The 24,768-nt window shown below is 38.5% G+C and overlaps 1 protein-coding gene across 7 annotated transcripts in view; it reads left to right on the top strand.

Moving 5' to 3' along the window:
* TMEM131L (transmembrane 131 like) overlaps nucleotides 1-24,537 on the top strand; it is a 79,839-nt gene extending 55,302 nt beyond the window's left edge. For 5 of the 7 annotated variants that reach the window (XM_066317694.1, XM_066317693.1, XM_066317696.1 and 2 more), the window contains 18 exons: nucleotides 674-783; nucleotides 2,384-2,456; nucleotides 4,506-4,648; nucleotides 5,260-5,402; nucleotides 5,729-5,915; nucleotides 7,004-7,189; nucleotides 8,053-8,196; nucleotides 8,743-9,359; nucleotides 11,503-11,657; nucleotides 12,880-13,004; nucleotides 14,538-14,695; nucleotides 15,553-15,738; nucleotides 16,782-16,860; nucleotides 17,896-17,981; nucleotides 19,345-19,465; nucleotides 21,560-21,648; nucleotides 22,491-22,633; nucleotides 24,125-24,537. In XM_066317694.1, the coding sequence (XP_066173791.1) occupies nucleotides 674-783; nucleotides 2,384-2,456; nucleotides 4,506-4,648; nucleotides 5,260-5,402; nucleotides 5,729-5,915; nucleotides 7,004-7,189; nucleotides 8,053-8,196; nucleotides 8,743-9,359; nucleotides 11,503-11,657; nucleotides 12,880-13,004; nucleotides 14,538-14,695; nucleotides 15,553-15,738; nucleotides 16,782-16,860; nucleotides 17,896-17,981; nucleotides 19,345-19,465; nucleotides 21,560-21,648; nucleotides 22,491-22,633; nucleotides 24,125-24,403 (3,024 nt within the window). In that variant the 3' untranslated portion in view covers nucleotides 24,404-24,537. The remainder of the gene's footprint in view (nucleotides 1-673; nucleotides 784-2,383; nucleotides 2,457-4,505; nucleotides 4,649-5,259; nucleotides 5,403-5,728; nucleotides 5,916-7,003; nucleotides 7,190-8,052; nucleotides 8,197-8,742; nucleotides 9,360-11,502; nucleotides 11,658-12,879; nucleotides 13,005-14,537; nucleotides 14,696-15,552; nucleotides 15,739-16,781; nucleotides 16,861-17,895; nucleotides 17,982-19,344; nucleotides 19,466-21,559; nucleotides 21,649-22,490; nucleotides 22,634-24,124) is intronic. The other 2 variants (XM_066317700.1, XM_066317695.1) reach the window with 1 other exon arrangement.
* Nucleotides 24,538-24,768: the final 231 nt, after the last annotated feature.

Here is a 24,768-nt window from a genome sequence, read left to right as displayed (position 1 = left end):
GGGATAGGGTGTGTTGTCAGTGATGTACGGCCATACAGGATGGCCTTCCTCATGCCACTGCCTTGTGTAACAAAAGTGTGTAAAACACTTATAAGAGACACAACACACTTGCAGAGCGGTGTGTCTTCCAGCCACACTGACAGTTATTTCTTTCTTGTTTGTCTGATTTAGGTCTCTACTAACCTAGCCTAGGCCAGAACCAGTCATATGGAAGTATTTTTCATATGCACATATTGTGAATTACCTTAATATTCCATTTGTCCAATTTAATTGTTTGTCATTACAGAAATTTTTATAACCTGCTTGCATTCAAACTTATATAAGAAAGGGTGCCACCTCACTAACTTCCCTTTCTTCTGTGCAAGGCTTTGTTCACATCTGCCTGTATAAATCAAAAGCCAAATGAAAGGGTTGTTTGGGGGGGCGGAGGCTATATTTTTGTACACGTGGTTCAAAATGCATTCTTAGCTGATTTTACAAATTATGACATCGAGGTGATGTGTCCTACTGTTACATGCAGTTATGTGCATGTATGATGATACTGCATTGAGACAGAAGCCAAATTGAAGTCCCTTAAAAATACAGATTGTACTGCCAGTGCTGAATTATTTTACCAACCAGTTTTTAAGTATGTAGTTTATTAACTCTTTCTTTTCCCCTCCAAACTATTTAGGTAAAATATTTCGTACTAAGAAACCCTTCATCCTTCCCAGTTACGTTGCAGCTTCTGCCTCTTTCTTACTACCCTGATCCCCAAGCTTCACTGAGTCTGCTGAACAAATGGTAATAACTGTCTCAGGATACTGTTTTCCCTTTTAAAATATCTTATTTGCCATGCCTTATGATTGTTACTGACTGGGTTTTATTTAGTTTTTCAAAGCATAACTTAGGTGGGGATTATGTTATGGCCTATTTTGAAAGATACAGCCATGTTCAGGGCAGCTCCCTGTGTGGTGCATGTCTTTGTAATGTACCCTCATCATTGATAAAACACAAATTGAACATGTTTTAAGCAAATTATAGTTGGTAATCTTCTAGAATCCGAGGCTTAGTGCAAGCTGCCCTGGTGAGGTGAACAATGTACAGAGTTTGGGTCGTGCATCTCCTTGCAGTGCTAGTTGCTATCTATAGTTTGTAGACAGATCAGTGAAAAGAAGGTATTACAACCATCCTAGCAGGAAAAGTTTTCTTCTTAGCCTTTTCATAGGTAATAACCCATGGTTGAAGAGGAAACAGGAATCGGGAAGAAAAATGCAGGTCCAGAGGGAGCAACCTCAACATAAATGTCTAGGGTCGGCTAAGTAAATAGCTTAGATATTTTAGTCTTTCTGTTTTAGAGTTGAAATTATCTAATGAGAAATCTAGAGATGAGTTAGATGAACAAAAAAGGGAACTGGTGAGCGAGCTGAAGTTCACCAAAACAAGCCCTGTCACACTTACCTTTGAAAAAATGTTATAGTTGGTAGGACTGTGTGATTAGAGACAGTGGGATTACTCCTGTTCTTAGGTGTAACTTGCTTGTTTGGGGTCCCATTCTCTGTGTAATTGCTTCCTTAACCTCATTTCTTTACATAGGTACATGCATGTGCATATATATGACTATGTATATATATGCACATTAATAACTGCATCTGTTAATTTGCATACTAAATATTATTTCCACATAGACTCTTTCTAGTGGTTTGCAATTACATTTTCTCTGTATTTGCACACTTTTGTTTCTGCAGATCTTCTAAGTTCACCAGAAATCACATCCCTTAACTGGTTCTTTTTAAGCTAATGTCATAGACAGTTGTGACAAAGGAGTTTTCAGTTTGGTGACTGAAGATCTATTAGTCCACTATAATCCACATTTTATGTGTTGGTTTTCTTATGTCAGTTTTTAATACCTAATGTCAAATGCTTATAGTTTGCATTTGGGAAAAAAAATCAATTGTTTTAAGTGAATTTGATTTGCAAATTTTGTGATGGAAAAAAGGAATTTATTCCAAACAAATAATGAGCAGAAAGAGGGATATTTGACTAAATTATAGGAGGTTTAATGGTGATTTTTTTCTTAACAGTTATGTGAGCAGAAAGAGCTTTGGGGAGTTTGTTTGTGTGGCTTAGAAATTCTATTTCTTGATTGTGATCTTTTACAATATTCTACACTGAAATGCCCAGCCATTTGCCTGTTTTCCAAATGTGTGGAATCTACATAAAACTGATTTGTAGTGTATTCTGTTGAAATGCAGACCCACGTTTCCACCATATTTCACACTGCCAAAATGCAATTGTAGAAGTAGTCTTTATTTAAGAAGAGATGCCAGCATGTAAAAATAAGTCAATGCAGTTCTGACATTATGGGTTTCAAGTGCTTAACTTTTTGTTTTGGTTTATTTAGGTTCGGCATAAATGTGCAAGCTATTAATTTCACAACCACTGAATTCAGGTTAATGGATGAATGTTCTCACAGGGTAAGATGTCTAATTTTGGTGGAAGTGGTCTGACACACTAGAGAAAGGTTTTTCTGGCTATGCTACTTCTGGGTTCTTCCCAAGAGCAATTTAAAGCACTTTCACAGTGTTTTCTTGGTTCTTCGTCAGGTTTATATCTTTGCAGTTAATTATTTTCAGGATTTGTGTCAGTTTTGAATACAGCTGTAGGGAGCAAGTGCATGCATGCCTGCCTGCAAGGGTGTGGATGTGTTGTTGGGACTTCACCCTTGGCTCCAGGCTGACCATGAAGTGTCAGGCTGTGGAGTCAGTGATGTCAGGAGCTGGTTGATTGTCTTCTCAGTAGAGAGAAGCAGTGTTGGGTACTTCAAGGGAGGAGGAGATGGGAATTCTACATCTCAGCTTCAGCTTCTGGATTCAGGTTTGAAATGTCATGGTTCTCTCTGGTTCCCATTGCTGAATTTTGGCATGAGTGTGGTGACATGTGTCCGTGGCACACCAGTGCTGAGCTGTGCCTAAAGCCTGAGGTGTGTTACGGACAGCTGAGAAAATGCTGTATCAGGGATGCTGGCATATTCTGGTGACCAGAGTACTATCCAGAATACCTGGAGAATTTCTTCTTAAGACTTCTGATTTGTGCAAAAGCCCACAATTAATGTATTTTCCTTGCTGTTTGGGCATGCTGCAGCTTCATCTTTAATGCCCGGTGTAGATACAGGTTTCTGTACCTATGCTTTAAGATCTTAATGAAATATTTATACCTTGTAAAAAGAAAAGAGTATGTTTGCCACGCTAATCAGAGCTGACTTTTTCTTTCTGGCAACAGTTGTGAGCATTGTTGTAAAAGAGAGGAGACAGCAGTTCTTAAATCCTAGCCCGTAGGCACACTCTGAAAAAGGGAAGGTAGGTAGCACAGGGGTAGGCGTGAGCTTCCTCAGTCCTACACAGTTGGCCAAATGGAAAAATAGCTGTAGATCTTCACGTCAGTGTGTGCAATACATGTTTTTCATTAGGTTTGAAGAGCTATAGGGAACAAGCATGGTTAGATATATTTTCAGCACATGTGAGAGAGAGCTTGCCTTGTTAGCAAAATCAATAGTCCGTAATATTTTAAGTTTTTGCTTTGGTCATTATTTCCCTAGTCAGTTTATGTGCAGGGAATTCTTAGGCTCATCTTTGTAGGGAGTGACATGGGGAAGTTTGCAAATGTTACACATGGCTTTCTTTTAATAAATGCTGACTATTAAATTCAGGTTCTGATAGGTTTTGTGTGTTATTTTTTGTAAAATAGATTAAGAATAAAAATACTTTGAATTGAAAAAGATCAGAAAAGCTGTTAGTACATCACCCATAAACTGAGAAACAACCAAGTGAGAACCCATTTTGGAGTGTTTATGGGTTTTTTGACTGCTATAGGTATCTGATCACCCCTTTCTAAGAGGGGACCCCCAGTTCTGGAAGAGCAAGTTATAGGGCTATTTTCATTTTTGAAAGGCAGAAAGAATAAACAACAGTATTAAAAATAAAATTAAAAAATTGCATTATTTCCACCCTAAGTGAACTGCTGGTCATTCTGGTTTTCAATTAATACAGTAGAGAATTCTCTTTGGCTTCTTTCCAGTGACCCAAATGATCGGCATATTTGCCAGCAGTCCCTTTCTCACTTCAATCAGGTTGTAAGTCATGCACTGAGGATATAATGGTTGCCACATTTCCCTGTGCAATCAGTACACTGTCAGTTCTTGTGTTGTGCAGTGCTTCAGGATTCCTTGAATATGAAAGACACTGTACAATTTCTTTTCCATCTGAGCAAATAAAAGCTGTTTTGAATAATGAAGTAATATAGTCCTCATATAAGTGCAGTAATATGAACTTCTGCTCAAATAAACAATCTTATCTGATGTTTTATGTTGTCAAAAGGAAAGATTTCGGTATAATAAGTTAGTTTGCAGTTTCTGCACATTGCCAAAAATATTCTATGTGGTGCTAAGTAGTGATACAGTGCTTTCTTTATTGACATCTTTAAACACATGTTTTCTGTGAGTAAGAAGTGCATTTTTTGTTTAACAGAATGCACATCAAGAGGACCTCATCAGCAAGAAATGCAGTTCTGAGACACTTTGGTTAAGTTTACAGCCACTGGAAACCAGAAAAGTTGGTGTAATTTTTACACCTCTTGACTACAAAAGAGTAGCTTCCCTTATTTTAATCAGGTAAGCCAAGTTTAGTTGTTAGAATCAAGCAACTCAATGTAAATGAATTTACAAAGTCCTGGCAAGTAGACAAATGGTCAAAATTTCAAAGTTGGAATACCTCTGGTTTAATAAAAATTGCGTTAAGTGTGTTTGTGCCTGATGTCTCAGTTGTTAATTTTCTTGATATGTGGTCAGAGTGTTATAAAATGCATATTACTGTACTGAGGCAGTTTAAGTTAAGAGAGAAACACGTTGCATGGCTTTGCTATTTTCAACCTGACTTTATAATGATAGGAGTTATGGATCTGGTGACTCTTTTATGGAGCCAAATATTGGTTATCTTTGTAGGAAAATGGAGTTTATTGAAGAAGCAACCATATTTACTAGGTGGCACAGTTGTTATCTAGTGCCACTTGTTGCAAAACTTGCTCCTTCACTGTGTGAAATTCACTAGTGGCTGATTCTGGAATGATCCTGTGTCTGTTTAGGGGAAACCTGTCTAGGTTTGGCTGCTGATTCTGTTACTGAAACATTGTTGGCTTAGTTTGGCACCTAGAGAGCAAAGCAGGGATTTTGCAGACTTAATTTGTGCTTTAGTGGCTGATTGCTTGGTTTTTATTTCATGGCAGAAACAACTTAACCATTCTGGATGTGGTCAGCGTGGAAGGCTTTGGAGCCAAAGAACTGCTTAAAGTAGGGGGAAGACTCCCTGGGGCAGGAGGATCCCTTCGATTTAAGGTGCCAGAAGCTACACTGATGGACTGCAGACGACGTGAGTACGGAGACACAGGTCTCTGGTTGTGCAGCTGGCTGCTTTGCTGTGCACTGGTACTGATACAGAACATTTGTGTTCCCTGAACAGAATGGTAAAAGCTGAAGAGCTTGGCCATGAGAAGTGTAGATTCTGTTTTGTCAAAACTCTGACTGAAAATAGTTTTAAAAAGTTTTAGAAATACACTACTGCAGAACAGTCTGTATTAAATCTTGGTCACTTTTTTTTTTTTTTAATATAATTGTAAGTGAAAATAGCAATGTATTTATGAATGTAAGAAAATAGTTTATGCAGTTTAAAATGATTGCTCTCTTTTTTCCTTTAAGAACTGAAAGACAGCAAGCAAATTTTATCCATAACGAAGAACTTCAAAGTAGAGAATATTGGGCCTCTTCCTATAACAATTTCATCAATGAAAATCAATGGTTACAGTTGCCAAGGATATGGATTTGAAGTATTGGACTGTCAGGAATTCTTCCTGGCTCAGAACTCATCACGAGAGATCAGCATTGTGTAAGCACTAACAAATTTGTTGACAAAATAACTGAAGTGGAAATTTGAAATAATTACTTTCAGAAACAGACACTCCGATAGCATACCACACACAAAATTTTGGATAGAAATTTAGTAAGCGTTTCCCTCAGGATAACACTAACAAATGGATAATATAATATTGGTTCTTAATATGACCCATTATTTTTAAAAAGCAGCCTACACGCTTTTATCAGTGCATTATGAAGTAATAAATTAAAACAGAAGAGTTGGCACAATTTTTTATTTGCTTGTTATTCTCTTAAGTTTGTTCCAAGTAGCCTGACCACAATCTAGTCATGTTTTCCCAACATTACACATAGTCTAAAACTGATTTTAAACTTTTTAAACAATCCTTGTGTGAAAGATACTGTGACTTAAGCAAAAGTAATGTTACTGTATTAAAGTAACCATGGTTTCCCATACAACAAATTTCACCTCTACTGATTGGAAAGGCATGTTATACCTTCTAGCAATCAAGTAGAATAATGACATGGGTCAGGGAAGTGGAAGGAGGGACAAATCTGCTGTTTCTTCTGCTTTCTGTATCTTTTTCCAGCTTTGTACCCGAGTACCTGGCCCTTTCTGAAATCATGCTCGCTGTATGCTGGACAGCTGTGCTTTTGCTGATTAACCTGAGTTGATCGTGTGCATTTCCTTGATAAAAGGAAAACATGTCACAGTAATAAGAGTATTTTGAAGAGTCATAATGAACCCACATATTTTGACAGTTTAAGATGACCTAATTCCACCTGCACTGTTTAAGGAGACAGTGGACACATTATTCAAATGTGCTTTAAAAAATATTATTAAATCATATTATTTCATATTACTAAACTGATATTATTAGATGAATAGATTAATATTTCATATTAATAGTGAGGCAATACTTCAGTAATTTTAAGAATTCCATTAAATTATTGGCAAATAATTTTAAATTAGTTTTCATAATTATTATTGTTGTTGTTGTCATCATCATATTATTTGTTTTTTTGGTATCAGTGTGACTTCAGAAAATAAAATTCAGCCCAACAATGGAAAAGTAATACCACCTCTGTTTTTCCTGGCAGATTCACTCCTGACTTTACATCTTCATGGGTAATTCGTGAGCTCACACTGGTGACTGCTGCTGATTTGGAGTTCCACTTCACACTCAATGTGACACTCCCTCACCATCTGTTACCACTGTGTGCAGATGTGGTGCCAGGACCCAGCTGGGAAGAGTCTTTCTGGAGGCTCACTGTTCTCTTTGTAAGGTAAGGCTTTCCTCACAGCACCCCAGAGTTCCTACAAGAGGCAGTGCATGTGAATGTCATGGTGATAACAACACACGTGCTGATGCATCCCTAACTGAGATGCCCATGCACACTGTGTGGTTTGGACACTGGAAACAGTCAGAGCACAAATGAAACAACAGCAAGTGACCACTTTCCTGGTTCTGGACGCAACAGAAGAAGACTACAGGGATCTGAAAAACCAGGATTTTTTCGTTCTGTTTTCCTGCTAACCAGCTTTACACTGCATGATTGAGAAGGTGGTTTGACGAATTAGGAAGATTTTTGTTTTGATCCATGTGTATTTGATGCAACTAATACCATGGAGAGAGAGAATATTTTGCATCTACGTTTTTTGTTCAGAAGTATGATGGCATTTGTTGCTCATTTAATGCCAGCATTTTCTCTAGAAAAAGAAAGAGACAGTATTTAATTAATACCAAAATAATGACCGTGACTATCATGAATAAACAGCAGGCTGATAGGTATCATATTACAATATGATGTAAGACTCACTACAACACAGTTACTTCTGAATTACCTTCAAATCAAGGCTTATCTCTTTCAGAATGAACTTCTTTGTTCTATTTTTCTTCTTTTAAAGGTCATAACTGAATTATTTTATACAGTTAATAACTAGTATGGGCTATAAGGAAAAAAGGAAAAGAAAATACTATTACAACTATAATTTTTTTAAAGCTGTATTTTGAGTTTCTTGTCTGTCTTTTTACTTAGAGTTTACTAATTAAGTATTTATAAAGTGTATCTTGTTAGAAGCTTTTTAGCTCTTTCACAGAATATTCCTGAAAGCTGTAGATACTAGTATCTATTGTTTTCTTTGGCAGTTTGTCCCTGCTTGGAGTGATTCTGATAGCCTTCCAGCAAGCCCAGTATATTCTAGCAGAGTTCATGAAATCAAGACAGAGGCCTAGTGCTTCGCCACAGCAGAACAGCAACTCTGTTGACGTAATCAGCTCTGATTCCTACAAGTAAAAATACTTTTTTTTTCTTCTTTTCTACCCTGTTTATTGTGTAGTGGTGCTTTATGTCTGTATTCTGATGTTGCTGTGGGGTGGTTTAAAAGAGACCCTGTTTCAAGCAACCTCTTTTAGAGAACTTCCACCTCAACCTAGGAGGAATGAAGGAACTCAGGGATTTATTTATCTTGAATATTGCCAGTAATACATAAGGTAAAAATTGTGTGATGAGAGTAAAGAGTACACGGTATGTGGCATGGAAAGAACGGAAAATACATTGATGGTTCTCAATCTGACCCTCTTGAGTGGTCAGTTAGGCACTTACTCACTGAAGCATGTAAGTGTGATGGAAGTCTGAGCAAATTCTTAGAGTCTTGCTCAGTTCTCACTGAAATTAGAATGTGCTTAACTAGTATGGTAAGTTGAAGACCTAAAGTAGTTTCAGGGCTTGTGAATATGGCCCCCTTTCTTTTCTTACAGCAGTATCTCATAAAGCATTTCACGATGGCTTTGTAAAGAAAAACAAATCCCAATTTTTAAATTTTCTTTTTTCTCCAGGGGAAGCTGCAAGACATTTATGGATTCCTATAGTTCCTCAGATAAAGGTAAAGGGAAGGGATTCTTGTCTGTAGGCTCCTCTTCCAGCCGAAGTCAGAGTGCGGCGAAGAGAAGTCCTGGGACCTACAGCCACTCTCAGAAGAAACACAAATGTTCAGTTTACTACAGTAAGCAGAAACCAAACACAGCAGCTGGCAGTGCCATTGCAGCTGCTGATGAGAAGCAGAATCAAATTGCAGAGAACCAAATCTCAGCACCAAAAGAGGACATTTGCACTGATGTTGTCAGTGAGAACTGGGTAACTCTGAAATATGCAAATGGCATAAATGTTAACAAGAATTTAACTCTTCCAGAAGACTTTCTGGGTAAAGAAGAAAGTACACTGAAAAACACAGTTCTCATTAAAAATACTTCTTCAGAGTGTGATCTGAAGGAAGATCTTCAAACATGTATGTTTCCTAAGGAAACTAACCTTAAAACTTCAGAAAATCTAGCTGAGCTCAAAGAACAGGAGTTCTGTTCGGTGAAGATGTCCAAGAAGCTACCTGAAAGTCACTTGTCCAGAAATTCACCTCAACAACAGCCGGAACTGCAAGAAATTTCTAGGAAAATTAGTGGTAATTTTTTCTCAAATTCTATCAGTCTAAATTGCTAAGTGAAATTTTCTGATGAGTTTACTGTGATCAAGATTTTCTTTTGTGTGAGACAGGGTAATGTGGTGTTTCTTATGTGTTCACTGTGATTTGTCTGTTTACATTCCAAAGGAAGCAGCTTACATTTAAAGTTGTTTCATAAATTTGCTTGTTTTTACAGATTTCAAGCTTGTTGCTGTAGCATTTTAACTGTTAAAATAATTGATGTCATAGATCTGCTTATAAGACACAAATTGCCCTTGTCAGATATTCAGAAAGATCCCAGTTTGCTATTTTCAGATCCACTGAAAATACGGTGTTTGAATCACCAAGCAAGCATATTCAGAAGCAGATATTCAGAACTCCTTTGATAAAAACACAAAAAATAACAAAAACCTGACATCAGGATAATGTGAACTTTGATTGTGTAGGAATCTGAAAATCAGTGTTTTCCTTAGTAATTTCATCACTGTATTTTTTATCTTTTTTTTTTTGTTTGTTTGTTTGGTTGGTTTTTGTTTTGTTTAACTGTGGGGCTAAGGTGCCTGGGAAGTTTTACCTCTTAGCTTTACAATTCAAAATTTTAAGAGCAGCAGAAGAGTACCTGGGAAAAATCAAAGGCCAGATAGGAGAATGTATCTTTTTGGCTTTACTGAGGCCCTTGGCAAAGTAATTGTATGGTGAAACTGGCGTTTGCTGCAGCTGTGGCAGTTTATTTAGGGAGTGAGCCATCAGAGAGGGATTTCAGGCCCTGCTGTCTTGTGTAGTTGTTACAATGGGCTCAGTGCTTCTTGTTGTGTTGCTATCTGTGAGCTGTAGCAGGTACAAGTGTGCAGTCTCAGGTGAAGGCAAGATAGTTTCACTCATTCTTATGATTCTTGAGATTCTTCATATGCTCCTAAAATGCACTGTTGCTTTTTCTTTGCTTTGAATTAGGAGATGATTCAGTGTATTCAGTAGTAAAGCACTAAAGGTAATCTCCTTTGTTGTCTATTAGCAGTTGTGGTTTTCTGTACTATCAGGCATGTATTTCTGTGTTTCAAGATGTTTAGTAAGGTATGTTAAGTCTAAAAAGTACCATGTTGCAGTGTTTGTATCTTGATTATAGTTACAGACCTGGTTTTGTGCAGGCAGGGAGTTCAGGACACCGGGTACTCACATGTATTCTGGAGAGCAACAGAGTGTTCTTTAGAGCTCTGGCAGTCTCCCTTGCATGGTGTTTCATTCACATGTGCTCCTTTTGCAGTCCTCATGGCTGCCTGCTTCAGAGGGAAGACAGTGTCTGACTCAGAGCTGGCATGTTGTCGTTGGTGGAAAACTGTAAAAATGTTTGGGCGTGCCTTTCCCAGTTGAAAGGCTAGTTCAGTTCATTAAGTGATGACATCTCTCACTCAGAGCAGCTGAGAGCCTCAGTAGCAGATCACTGTGGATGTACTGCAGATATCTGAGATACCTGGAACTGATCAGAGGCAAAGTTAATTCTGGCCTGGGCTGGCCCAGGCAGAGGAGTGTGACTCAGCTGAGGAGCTCATCTAGTTGTTGAGGCAGGCTTCCTCTTGAAGCTTATGTCTTTTTGGACTCTTAGATCAAAATAATAATTCTTCACAAGTCTCTCAGAAAGAAGAACTTTTACTGTGGAGCCCATACTTAAGGGATGACTTGCTTTTGTCCTCATAGTGTCCTCCACCTTGAATGCAGAGGACACTTCAGAAGTGTTCAAGCACCAAGTAAAGGCTGTCCTTTCTCCCCACTCAGGGTTGTTTTTTTTCTTCTCTTTGTTTTTCAGCCCAGTGTTCTCTAGCTTTAGATTCTACCTTACCAGACCCATAGCTGAGCCCCAAGTAGCTCAAATTCAGATGAGATGATCAGGACTTGGGTAATCTATGCATGCACTGGGAGTGGTGTGCTCCTGGCTATGAGCCAACACAAAGCTACTTTTTTCTCAACTGCTGTAAGAATTTTTACACAGCGTTAGTGTTTGAATTTGAAATTTTCAGTATCATCAGCCTAGACGTTAGTCTCCTAGTGTTTTAGAAAGTGACGCAAGGCTGTTTTTAAAGAAAGGTATGTGGTTATGACTGGGAGGCCTTTCTCTTCCCATGCAAACTTTTGGTATGTTTAATTGTAGGGAATAGCCAGCAAGTGCCTCTCAGGAATGAAGCAGAAAACTGCGAGATTTTAAAAAAGCAGATCAACCTAAAGCCTTCCACAGAGAAAAAGATTAATAAGGGACCTAAGGATGAGACTCCATGCTGTGCAAAAGAGGAGATTGCTTCTTCTGAGGTTTGTGATCTTTCTGCTTTTCAAATTTGAATTTTTATAGTTTATGTACATACATATAGGGGACTATTATGTAGAGTCACAGATCTGAAATACCGTAAGTCAGATGAACAAGGAAGTATGCAGATGTGCTGTCCCACATCCATTGTGCATTAATGCTGCTTTCTGGAAGGGTGAAGTTTGGGTAACCAGAGATTTTTACTGTCAGAGCAGGAACAAGCATACTGGAATCTAATGGCAGCTGTTGGCCACACTAATGATGCGGGAACATTCTCTGGAGGGGAGGTGGGCATATTGGCCTTTGTTTGCAGACCTGATCTCCAAACCCAGGGCTTTGCATCAGAAACTTGCATTTGAGAGTAGGGCAGGCAGAAGCCCTTTAAGCAGATTGTGAAGTTGCTGAGAAGGATCATTCTTCACCCTTTGTTTCTGAGTATGATAAACACATCAGACTGCACCTTTGTTGCAGGTAGCATAAAGCACTAAAAGAACTCCATCAGGCAATTAGTAAACCGGAGAATCTGGATTATGTTTGTACTCTGTCTGCTGGGTAGAAATCCCGTGGCAAACAGTGTAAGGAAGAATTGCTTACATTGTTTGGGGAATATGTCAGAAAAGACATGGTTTAGTGTTGCTTTGAGAACTGTTGTTACGAACTTCTTTCCATGTGTGGCTGATGGTGCTCAGTTTGTTTCTTGCATTTTTTGAAGTAACTAGTATTTGTTGGTAACTTACTCCATCATTTCCTCAGCTGTAATTCAAATGAATGCCTTCCCCCACCCCGCCCCCAGCTGCTGAGGAAAGGGAGGATTTATTGCTGCTGAACTTGCACACCAGCTGATCATAAATCTGGCAGATGTTTTTTGTTTTTAGCACATTGGGAATTTTATTGACTGCTTCACTTTTTCTCCCCCCATTTTTTATTTCCCTGAAAGTCAGTACTAGATGCTGTGAAGGGGAAAATGCTAAGTTTGGGAATTCAAAAATTTCTCTCTCATCATCTCTTGCTGTCTTGATGGACAGAGTCTTGGAAAGGCTGATTAAATTGATGGGCCTGGAAAGAGGATGTGCTGTGGAAAGCCACTAAATCATGAAGTAACTATGCATTTGAGTTGGTTCATTTTGTCCAGAGAAACTTAGCTAGAAAAATCCAGTGGAGTTCATTGACTAAGTTAAGTTCATTTTATAATGTATGTGTTGTCTCAGCTTGTATTTTTGCCTTTAGCAAGAAGATGCATATAGGAAGAAGAAACCTCAGGAGAAAAAGGAAGGAAATGTACCAAATATGAATTGGAATAGAAATAGAACGTCTAGGAAAAATAAGAAGAAGAATGTAAATATATCTACAAGGTATGTATTGCCTCACCAAATAATGAAGAAACCTAGAGCTGCTGTAATGTGTCTGCAGGTTTTGCATGTACATTAGGCAGGATTGCCTTGTCTATTTAAACAAACACACTTTAATCCTGGCCCGAGCATTTATTTTTAGGAATGTGCAGTACTAAGTATCACCAGCAAAACAAAAGTTTTTAAATATTCCGTTTATAAATCTGCATATATACAGATGCAGCCCATTCTGCATAGCAGTGGTAGCTCTCTGCTAGAGTCTGAATGTGCCGTCTCTGAAGTTTGGATGGTTAGCCTCCTTCCCCTTGTGTATTGTGTGGAGAAGTTCCATTCATGTATTCTCTTCAGTGAAAAAAGGAAAATAAAATTGTTGAAATGATTCCACCTTCAAGAGAATCATCTGCTATATTGAGTATCTGGGGGAATGTTGTCCTCTACCAGTTTTGGAAGAGAAATGTGTAGAAATGAGACAGTGGCTTGCATTTTTGTTGTAATGAACAAAAAAACTAGAGCAGCACTAGAATACTGAGTGAGCACTGTGGAAAGTTACTTTTTTTTTTCTCCTGAATATTGTTTTAATGCATTTTAAAGTCAGTTATAAATTACTTTAATTTTTTAATGTGTTTTAAATTTAAGTTGTTTGGATTATTAAAAAATGCTATTTACAGACTGCTGCTAGAATAGAAACATTTCTGAGGAAAAAATCCTACTCCTTCCCATTCCCCAGCCCTTTGAATTCAAGTCAGAATCCTACAAAGCCTTTACAGACTTAATTTTTATTGCGAATGCTTCTATTGAGATCAGTGGACTTTAAAAGGAGATTGTAAATCTGAAAGGGCTGTTATAACTCATCCTACAGAAATTTCTGTATATTTTGTGGGAAGTCAGTACATGTGTAAATCTTTTCTGGCTGCACACCTTTGTAGGTAGGAAGGATAAAATATGAGCAGTGAAATACTGAAGTTCAGTGTCTGTTCCTTGAGCCAATTCAGCAGTTGCTACTTTCTTGTGTAAGATGGAACTGTTCCATTTCTGCAGGAATTTGACAGCTGACTTTTAATAATTTTTCCTTAATACTTTCTAATTATGATATTGGATGCAGACATTTCATTTCACTTTTTCTAGCAAAAATTTAAGATTGCTTCAGATTGTGATTTTACTCTAGTTATAATTATGCCAGTGAAATGAACATAGGGCACATTTTACTTGGTATCTCCATCTTTGTACACTGCTAGACTATGCTTATCACTGCAACATCAGAGTGCCTTCTACCAAGTGCATTAGAGAATGGAGTTAAATATGCATATGTCATTTTGCTGTCCCCATGAATAGTAGTAGTCTGTGTGGTAGGATGTTGCATTTTGGGAAAGGTTTTTTAGGTTTCTGGGAAGTTGGGGAAGTATGACTCCCAATCCTACTGCTTTCCCTGCACTTTGCCTTGATACCTGTGTGAGTTAAAGTGTTTAATGCCTGAAAAGGAAAAATGTAGATGAAATGTAAAATGCAAACATGTTTTTTTGGGTGTGGTTCTATTAGGGTCCCTGAGCAGAGTGAGTTGAAGCACATGTGCAGTGAGTTTGAAAGGCCGGATCTGAGAGCGAATATTGGAATAAGAGCCTGGTGTCCTCAGAGTAATGGGGAAAACTGTAAAGCAGACCAGAAAGCTGGGAGCTTGTCCATACAGGGAGAAACAGGTATGCAGTCTTAACTGTCTTAAAATGGGGAAAGAAATACAGTGTGGATTTTGTGGCAGTAGGCAGTAGCTGCTCACTTCTGAAGGGCTCCGCATGCTTCTCCATGGGGTTGGTGGGTGGTGCAAACCAGAAGATTAATCAGTCTGAAGCAATGATCCATCATTTCTTGGTGAAGGAAAGACAAGACTGATAGTCAGCTTTTGTGTTCAAAAGAAAGCCACTATGAACTGAAGCAACTGTATCACTTTTTTAAAACACCTCTAGCTTGGGTACGTGCTTTCTGTCTTTCTGTCAGGATTTGAATCATCTGTTTTCCCTCATTTCAGGGAAGGGGACATCTGAAGAAAGATACAAATTTCTATAGGATTGTCCTTTGCATCTCTGATGAGATAATAAGAAAAGAGAATCTATCACTTAAGATTTTGTTATTTGCAACATTTTATTGTTGTTCTTAGTATGCATGTTCCTACAGCCAGGATATGTTTCATGTTTGAAGTATGAAGTATGTATTTCAAAGGACAGTATAAACTTCCTCTTTCAATCTATTACGTATAGCAGCACTATATCCTCATCGCATTCATTTTACTGGGATATCATGTAGGTCAGAAGCTCCTTGTGTTAGGGGCTGGTTTATTTACTGAAGCTGTCAGTAAATATTATTTTCTCTCTCATCAGTAGACTCAGAGAATCGTTATAAATTCATGATTCAGAATACTTTTCCCTGACAAGACTTTCTTAAATGTTGTGTTGGGTTTTTTTGATTTTTTTTGTTTGGTTGTTTTCTTGGGGGATTTTTTTGTTAATTTGGTTTGGTTTGGTTTTTTGTTTTGGGTTTTTTTTTCCCCCAACTTCTTTAGAAAACTTTTATCAGCGGTCCAAAAAGAAGTGTTTGGAGAAGTTTTGTTCTGATTCAAGCTCAGATTGTGGAAGTTCATCAGGAAGCGTTCGTGCAAGTCGTGGGAGCTGGGGTAGCTGGAGCAGTACCAGCAGTTCAGATGGAGATAAAAAGCCAGTGATTACTACCAGGCATTTTCTTCCATCCAGTAAGTTTTGCAAACAGCATCTCTTCACAGTAGTGGGCAGAGTTTAAGCCTTCCTGCTGAATGGAAAGCCCTACCATGGCACGGGGCACATAACTTGTCTTTTGTAGAGCACCTCTTAGACGCACAAGAAGAGATATAAAGAACTTTACTTGGCAAGAAGTACCACACGTTTTGTGGAGATGACTGTCAGGCTCCTCAATGAGCAATATGCACAGTTAGTTGTCATGGAAGGATGGGAGAACTGAGAGTAACTAGCCAAAGCAATTTCTGCCTTTGAATTTCTTTCATCGCGTTATTTCTTTGGGTTTTTTTTAACATTAAAACTAGTTAAGAAATGCACAAATGAGAAACGTATGAAAGCAGTTCTGATCTGAGGAGGCTGAGTTTGGACAGGTGTATTTGAGGCGTAAGTAGCCAGAACACCTGAGCCACTTGACTAGTATGAGAAATGAGATCTGTGGTTCATGCAATTCTTGAATACCTGAATATCACTAAAGTAGTTAAAAGTCACTGCCATAATTATCCAGAGTGATGTAGCACTAGAAGTAAATTTTAAAGTGCTGAAGTGACACCAGCAAACCCAACTTTGGGTACCTGCAAAGAGATAGTTTGAATGATTTAAAAATATGCAGAAACTTCCATGTGTATTTGTATGTGTAGAAAACTTTTCATTACTAAATGATAGTGTGTGATCTATCTGAACCTGTGATCTAATAGATAAAAAAATCATGTGTATATGACTTTCCTCTTTGTTCAAATTATAATGCCTCTTAAAAAAAAAAGGAAATAAGTAATTCTAAATTCAAACTTAATTTGATAGTAACAAGGAACCTCTCCATTAAGACTGTGGCAATCACTTCTAAATCATAAAATAGATGTTAAGTGGATCTAGGAGGCATGCCTTGAAATTGATGCAGTTAGTGATAATCCAGTGTGAGAGAACTTGATTAACACCATTGATGATTCTGTTTGTGTGTATGTATATTCTATGCATACTTCTTTTTTTAAGGATCTTTGATCTTCACAATCATTCTTTTCTTTAGGAGAGAATATTTCACAAAATGATTTTCCATCTGAAACTCCTATCACTCTAAATCTGTCTCATAACATCTGCAATACCAGGTAAAAATTTTGAATCTACACCTGTAAGGCATTAAAGAAACAACACCAACTTGAAGTCTTGTCTCAGTATGGTACATAATTCCTACCTGTTACTTTGTAATTTTTTATGATCATCTGATTGTACTTACTAGTTGGAAGAAGAATCTTATTCAGTACATGAAAATATATAAGCAGAATTGATTATGCTGCATAAATAAAACATAAGCTTCCAAATGGAAAAAAAGGAAGTTGGTTTTCCACTTTTACTTTTTCCAGATACTAACAACTTACTACATTTCCATGACTGCTTAGTTGTATTCAAGTAGTATTTTTTTTAAAAAAAAGGTGGGAATAAGATTTTCAAGTTGATGCTATTCTTTTGATGAGAATAATATTCTCCTAGGATATACAGCATGAAAATTGATTCCTCCCTCCCTCACACTCTTTTCTCCCTCTTTACTGTAGTAGAGATAGTATCTACAATTTTTATTACTGTGAATCCTCATTTCACTCTTCATTCACCACTCTCTGTTTTCTGTAGGAGAAATAATCTAATCCTTTTCCTTTGGGCTTCTGGTGCTTGAAAAATATTTCCTTTTATTCATTTTGACTAGTTTCTTTGATGGGTTTTGATGAATATCAGATTCATGCTCATGTGTCTCTGTGTCTTCATGGGCATAAAAGTAAACTTACCTGAAAGTTGTTAAACAGTATAAGAGGTCCTACTAATCTTCATGAAACATAGCTTGTTTTCCAGTTTTAGTGAAGAGCTGTTGAATTAATTTGCAGTAGGTTGATACTTGGATAATAAAACTTGAGTAATTAGGGTGTATTAATTTTATTCTTTTTGCATGTGTGATAAGTAGCTGGCTTTTAATTGGAAAAAAAAAACTTTTAAAAATTGCATGGTGGTAATTCAGAAACAGCAAAAATCAGGACAGTGGGAAAGCAAAAGCAGTCATGATGGTAATTAGAATATTTTTTACATCTCTGTATATTTCCTTTAAAATAGTTTGGATTATGAGACTTAAGAAATTGAATTTTCTTTTCATTCAGCAGAGATATGAACAGCATCCCTCAATATCCTGAAACCTTATGTCCCAATTTCACTGACATAGCTGCAGATCCTGACAAAAATAAAGGTCAGTATTAACAGCTGGAGCTGTTTTTTACACTTGGTCAAGTAATTCTAGTGATGTTGCTAAAAACACATGCACCAACTTGATAGACACATTGTTACTAGAACTTGGCTTGCTTCTAAGCAAGTTAGGTGCAAAGTTAGCAAATGAAGGCTTAAAACCTTGACAGTTTCTGTATAATCTTGATGATTTTTGCTGCATCTTCTCTGTATGAAGACAGCATTTAGTTTTCAACTAGTGTTCTAGGTATTCTTTCTTTTTTTCATCTTCTTGCTTTGCACAGATCAATGTCTAGAAGCGATGCAGCTGGAAGATCAAGAGCACTGCTTGCTATGTTAAAGTGAAGCTTGGCATCAAATCAAACATGACTGTTTTTCTCTCTAAATTTCCACAGTTGGGACTTGCTCTCTTTGAAAGCAATAATGAATGAGATTGTGTAGCACTGTTAAAATTCTTGAGTTTTCACTGTTTGTACCTCAGAGGGAAGTAATATTAGCTTTTGGAGTGGGATTCATATAGGCAGTGTGCTACATGGTGAGGTGGAGTTTGAAAGCTGGTTCAGGACACATGGTTCTTTGGGCAGCAGCACTCCCTGCCCTTCTGCTGTAGGTTTAACCTCTGTCTGATAGGATACAAATGCTGATGAACCTTCTTCCGTGGTAGCAATATTAGCATGTTTCATGTGAAATATTGAAATAGAGCCAACTGTGCAACCCATTGTCTCATGGAAATTGCTAATTTGGATTTTTTCTTTTCTCCATCTGCCAGTTCTCATAGAGTTGATAGGAACCAAGTATCTGTGGGCAGTCAGCACATTGAAGAGCAGCACAATGAATATCTGCCCTAGGGGCTAAATGCAGCATTTACTGAGTTCACAAATTGTCTGGTTGGGAATGGCTCCAGCCTGTTAGAAACCTGATCCTATTCCTGCTGTATTTGTGTAGTTGGACTTCAAAGGTGGTTACTGACTGAGAGAAGGGGACAAGGAGGCCAGTGGGGGTTGCATCCCTGCTGTCTGTCCTGCTGCGTGGAAGTGTGCCACCTTGGCACTGGCAGCTGAACACTTAAGGACCCTCACTAGGCACTTCTTGCCCTGTTTTGTTGAATTCTGGTTGCTGAGCACAAGTATATATTTTTTGTATGTATGTATATATATATATACATATATATATATATATATATATATGGAGAAATTTTGAGATGTATTTCAGGACTGGCCTTCATCACAAGAAGAATTGCTTAGTAACTCAGGATTTTTTTCTCTAGCAGACCGTCCTTATTGGGGATCTGAGAATATGTCAGTGTGATAGAATGTGCAGAGTCTCCTTCCTGTTACTCTGTATTTCATTCCCCTTTCCTTTTTTAGGTCTTTACCCAACAGGAGATTTGTGGCCTGCCCAGCCAGTCTGCATGACAAACAGTTTGAACTACAACCTTGAGAATAATATACCGTGCATGATCCAAGAAACTCCCTCTGTCCACAACAGGCAAGTTATGTTTTGTGTAAAAAGTACAGAGAATGTACCTGAACTGCTTTTGTAGTGCAGAGGACTGTTCTTTACTCATAATATTTGTAAAGGCAGATAATAGTAAAAGAAAAGTCTTTCTGCCACTTCAGTCTTAGTTCTAGTTGTTAATGCTCTTCCATGAGTATGTCATGATTAATTTTAGTAAGACAGATTCCCGGCTGTCCCTGTTAATGTATAGATATTCTAGAGCTTTTTTCAAGTTTAACTAAATACTTTTTGGAAAGCTTTAATTCCTTTCACTTCTTTCGCAAGGCAGAGGGCCTGGCTTTGAAATCTGTTGCCCTCTTGCTAAATGCACAGCTTGTGTATGTTGCATGGTGTGTTATGCAGTGTGTACTTGTGTTAAATAGCAGAAACAGACATTATTATAAAGACAAATACTCCAGTATAAAGGTGGTTTAGGGATACAAGTTGGTCTGTTTCAGGCTCTGTATATATTTGGGTTGATCTTCCCATAGTAATGAAGTCGATTAATTCTTGTATTTTACACTACTCACACAGCAAATTTTAGTAATGAAAGATGTGCCACAAACTAGTGAGCAGAAATACTCTGCCACCACATAGCGGTGAAATACAGCCAGTTCTTCAAGTTGTATCCTGTCATCCAAAATGATGGGAGAAGGACCTGGGGGTCCTGGTGCAGGGCAAGCTGTCTCTGAGCTAGCAGTGTCCTAGTGGCCAGGAAGGTCAGCGGTATAATGAGGTGTATCATGAAGAGCAATGCCACCAGGGCAAGGGAGGTGATCCTGCCCCTCTGCTCAGTCCTGGTGAGGCAAATCTGGAGTGGTGTCCAGTTCTGAATTCCACCGTCAGTGCAACAGAGATAGGGCTCTCCTGGAGCACATCCAGCAAAGAGCTACAAAGTTGTTAAAGGGTCTGGAGCATCTCTTACAAGGAAAGGCTGAGCTTCTCCAGCCTTGAGAAGAGAAGATGGAGAGGGGACCTCATCACTGTCTGTCAGTATCTGCAGGGAGGGTGTCAAGAGGACAGAGCCAGGCTCTGCTCAGTGGTACTGAACAACAGGACAAGAGGCAGTGAGCAGAAAATGATGCACAGGAAGTTCCACCTAATTTCAGGAAGAAGTCAGTTATTGTGCAGGTGACTGCAGACCAGAATGGATGGTCCAGAAGAGGGTGTACAGTCTCCCTCACTGGAGATATTAAGAACTGTCTGGACACAATCCTGTACCATGTGCTCTGGGATGGCCCTGCTTGAGCAGGGAGGTTGGACCAGATGACCCACTGTGGTCTGTTCCAGCTTTACCCATTCTGTGACTGCTTTCGTACACCTATTTCAATTTGGACTTCATATGCATGAATGCATGCACATCCATACAATTATTTATTGGTATTTAGTAGTAATAACTTCAGATAGCTGCTTGGCTGAATAGTAAAATTGAAGTAGGGCAGCTTCGTATGAAATCCTTTTATTATGCCTACCTTGTGCAGACCAAATCCAGAGTTTGACTACTTCCAACTTGCTGCATAGCAAGGCCTGTTTTACTGCTGACATGTCTTCAGGAATTACTTTTGAAAAAATCTTCTTGGAATTCTGAAATTTTTTTAATTAAAGAAGTATAACCCCTAGAAATCTATGTGTAACTTAGAAAATCCACCGCTTAACAGGACTTTAGCACATTTGGTTAGGAAAATAGAAATCTCCATTTTAATTGCTATTCTCAAGCATTTGAATTATTATGTCGTCTTCTGCCATCTCAAATCACATTATCCATGATTGTGGGGAAGAAGTACAGTTATTTTCTTTTTCCAGGGAAGAAAGTTGAACCCAGTTAGGCATTGCAGTATTCTGGTAGCATCATTACAAGTTGTTCATTTTCCTAGAGGAAAAAGAGCTCTGTGGGAGAGATTGCTGTGATTATATAGTGGTGCAGAGTAGATTCTGGCAAAACTGACAAGTGAAATGTGAAAAGCCTCATGATCATTTACAGGTGTTTTGAGTGCAACAGCTGTACATTAAGTAAGTATTTCCAAATAATTTTCAGAAGTTCTGCAAATTGTTTCTGACTGCAGATTTTTCTTTTTTTTGAGACAGCTTCATTGACTGGAATGCAGCTTGTGACAGCCAGTTTTCCAACATGTATTGTCCACTGGAGATGAATGAATATGGTGCTTTCCCAGAAGGTAAGGTGAAATAAAGCTAATTAGTTATCACAGAGCACAGTTATTTTCCTCTCACCTTCTATAGAACAAAAGGCTGGGCTGGTCTGTACACACACAAACGGGTGTTCATTGCTTAAGTGGACTTCACATTTTCCAGCTGAGTGCTCTGTAGTAAGAAACAATGACTGCATGTGGTGGATGAGAAGATTGGCCTTTGTATAGAGTTACTAAGCCTGAAAAGGCAGTATGCAGGACTCTCAGAGGGAATAGAGAGAAATGCTTGTGCCTACAGTATTACACATATCTTTTTGGCACAATCTTCTTTGTTTCCCCTCTGGCAGGCTTCTGCCTTACAGTATGTGAAATACAAGGCCTCTTGTGACCAATTATCTTTCCAGACTAGAGTTTCTTGGCTTGGGAAGCACGCTGGCAGTAATCTAGAATTCTTTCGCATTACCTACCTAAGTAATAATGAAAGGTCAGACTACAGTATCCCAGGCAGCATGCAGATCCCTCGGGTGCTTTGAGCTGAGACTTGTTGGCGGTGAGGCCTGGGGAAGTTCTGCTGTGCATGTTCTGTCTAATAAGGACTCTGCTCTCCAGTAGAGGGATTGCCAAGTCTTTATCCTGCGCTCCTAATAACAATTTGTTAGTGGGTCCCTAATACAGTGTGGTAGTCCTGTTGACAGAAATTGATACACTTTGCTGCTGTGCTACCCTGACACTGCATGAAGTTACTGAAGGATTAGGTCAGTCCCAGCCTGGCTCACTCTCAAGAAGATTGAGCCTTCCTCCACAGAAACGTTAGTAGTGTTTTATGTTGCAAAAGCCTTAGTTTGTTTTTCTGATTTTATAAATCGCAGAAAACATGAACTACCCCAGTGGCTTCCCAGGTACTGCAGCAGTGCAGAATACAGCCTTCATTGACCAGAACTGTCCCTCCACCTGGAATGCTCCTCCCAACATGCCACCTGCCTGGGAGCCTGCCAGTTATGTCAGCTCCACAGTGAGTATTATCACTGTGAGGCACTGCATTTGTGTGCTCCTTCAAAGCCTTCCTAGTGTATTCCTGTCTTTTCCCTGCCTGTTGCTTGCATGTTCTTCATGAATCTTCTAAGTAGCCTGATGTATGTGTTTAATGCTGGCATTGATAGCTCAGGTTGTTCCCAGCTGTTTGTCAAGGATGTTACCAACTCTGTCTGCAAAATTTTATGATGATCCTTTTGCCTGAAAATTGACTAAAATCAGCTTACATATGGAAAAACATTTTGGGCTTATGTAATCTATTGAGACTTTTTTTTATAAACATGTCCAATTGAGGGTAAAGCCCAAAAAGTGCTGACAGCAAAACCCAGACAGATTTGAAAATTGAAGAGCTGAATGGACAGCTGCTCTCAGTGACTTTGACAGGGTTTTTTTAATTTTTGATAGGAAATCCAAGTGATTGAAGTTGGATTTGTGCAGATTTCAGAATCCTGCCTTTGACCTGTTATACTTCAGACTAGCCATGTTTATGTCAACCCGTAGTGCAGTGTAGCAACTTCAGTTCAAGGTGGTCTTTAATTGTAACCCTCTTCTCTTCTACTCGTATTTCAAAATCCCCTGTTTTAGAATTTTGATATTTTTTTCATTTACTGTAGGTTTATTTTGAATAAAACTAACCAAATAAAGCAAGAAATACTTTCAAGTGTAAAAATGAAAATTCTTCTCTGTTAAAAAGTGGCAAAACTGGTAGAAGAATTTTTCCTAAAATAAACATGGCTTTATTTCATATTTTATTCAGGAATGCCAGGAAACACAGAAGGTAGAGATTGGAAAATGCATTAGATAATTCAAGTCATTTCCCTGGCGAGCTTTTCTCCACAATACATTTCAATGTTTCATTCAGTTTTAAAGGTCCCAAGACTTCCATGACCTTCGCTGAGAGACTTCTTGCAGACTAACACATCTTGCCCTCCAGGAGGTTCTTTACAAGCTTTCAGAATTTTCTAACTAAATTCCCTAGCTCCCAATTATAGTCTCATTTTTCACGCTGAATATCCCTTTCTGCTCCCAGCATGCACAGTCTTTCTGGACTGACACATACTTCAGCCCTTTTCTTGTCATTTCTAGGCGTTCTTCTCTTTTTATTTTAACTCTCGAAGTATGCATGGTGATCTTTGTGTGTCTTCCATTTCTCCTTTATTTTCCTCAGCAGTCTGACCAGAACTGAGTTGTATGTTGTTGTTAGAGTAATACCTGTGCTGTGCAGAGTGGAGCTCACATGGCTTCATTCAGTGAAGGGCCTTTAAACACACACACACAGATTAATACTGCTGTACTGTTTTTGGCAGCCATAATTCTTTGTAAACTCCTGTGTAATTTTCTACTTGCGAATTTCTTAAGTTTCTGCATAAATGCTGCTTCCTCCCTCCCATTTAGTACTTAGCATTTCCAGATTTTCCTTGGCAGTGGTCCATGTTGCAGTTTCCCATGCTGGTTTTATCTTGCTCTGCAGCCCTACCTCTCAAGCACCCGAAGCTTGTCTCCAATGTCTGGACTTTTTGGTTCCATCTGGGCACCTCAGAGTGATGTTTATGAAAGCTGCTGCCCCGTCAGTGCCACGACTCAACATTCAACCCATGTGGAGAACCAGGCAGTTATGTGTAAGCAGGAATACTATCCGAGGTTTAACCCTTTCCGTGCCTACATGAACTTGGACATATGGACTACAGCAGCCAATCGAAATGCAAATTTCCCACTTCCGAGGGACTCGGGTTATTGTGGAAACGTGTGAAAGGAATTTGATTTAAAAATGTGAATAAAGATGCTTGCAGTTTTGATTACTAGAGTAAGCTGGTTGCTGAATAGATTACAATGTTGGTGAATATTTTGGCACTTTTATATTGAAAATAAATTTTTTTTACTGAAGTCTGAGCATTCAGTGCATTTTAAAAAGCACAGCATATTCAGGATGCTGTTACTGTCAGGTGAAGGCTATAAATTTAAAATTCAAGTTTTTTATCATGAATAGGGACAGTGTTAGTTCTCAAGAACATCCATGAACCTGTACTGCACATGTTTCTTCTGAAGTTTACATTCTGTGGTGTAAACTACGAGTGGTTTAGCAGTAGTAGGTACAAACTTACACCCATAAGTAAT

The sequence above is a fragment of the Sylvia atricapilla genome, chromosome 4, assembly GCF_009819655.1.
Source record: "Sylvia atricapilla isolate bSylAtr1 chromosome 4, bSylAtr1.pri, whole genome shotgun sequence".
Lineage (NCBI taxonomy): Eukaryota > Metazoa > Chordata > Aves > Passeriformes > Sylviidae > Sylvia > Sylvia atricapilla.
The sequence above is the reverse complement of the archived record's forward strand: the minus strand, read 5'-3'. Positions and strand labels throughout refer to the sequence as shown.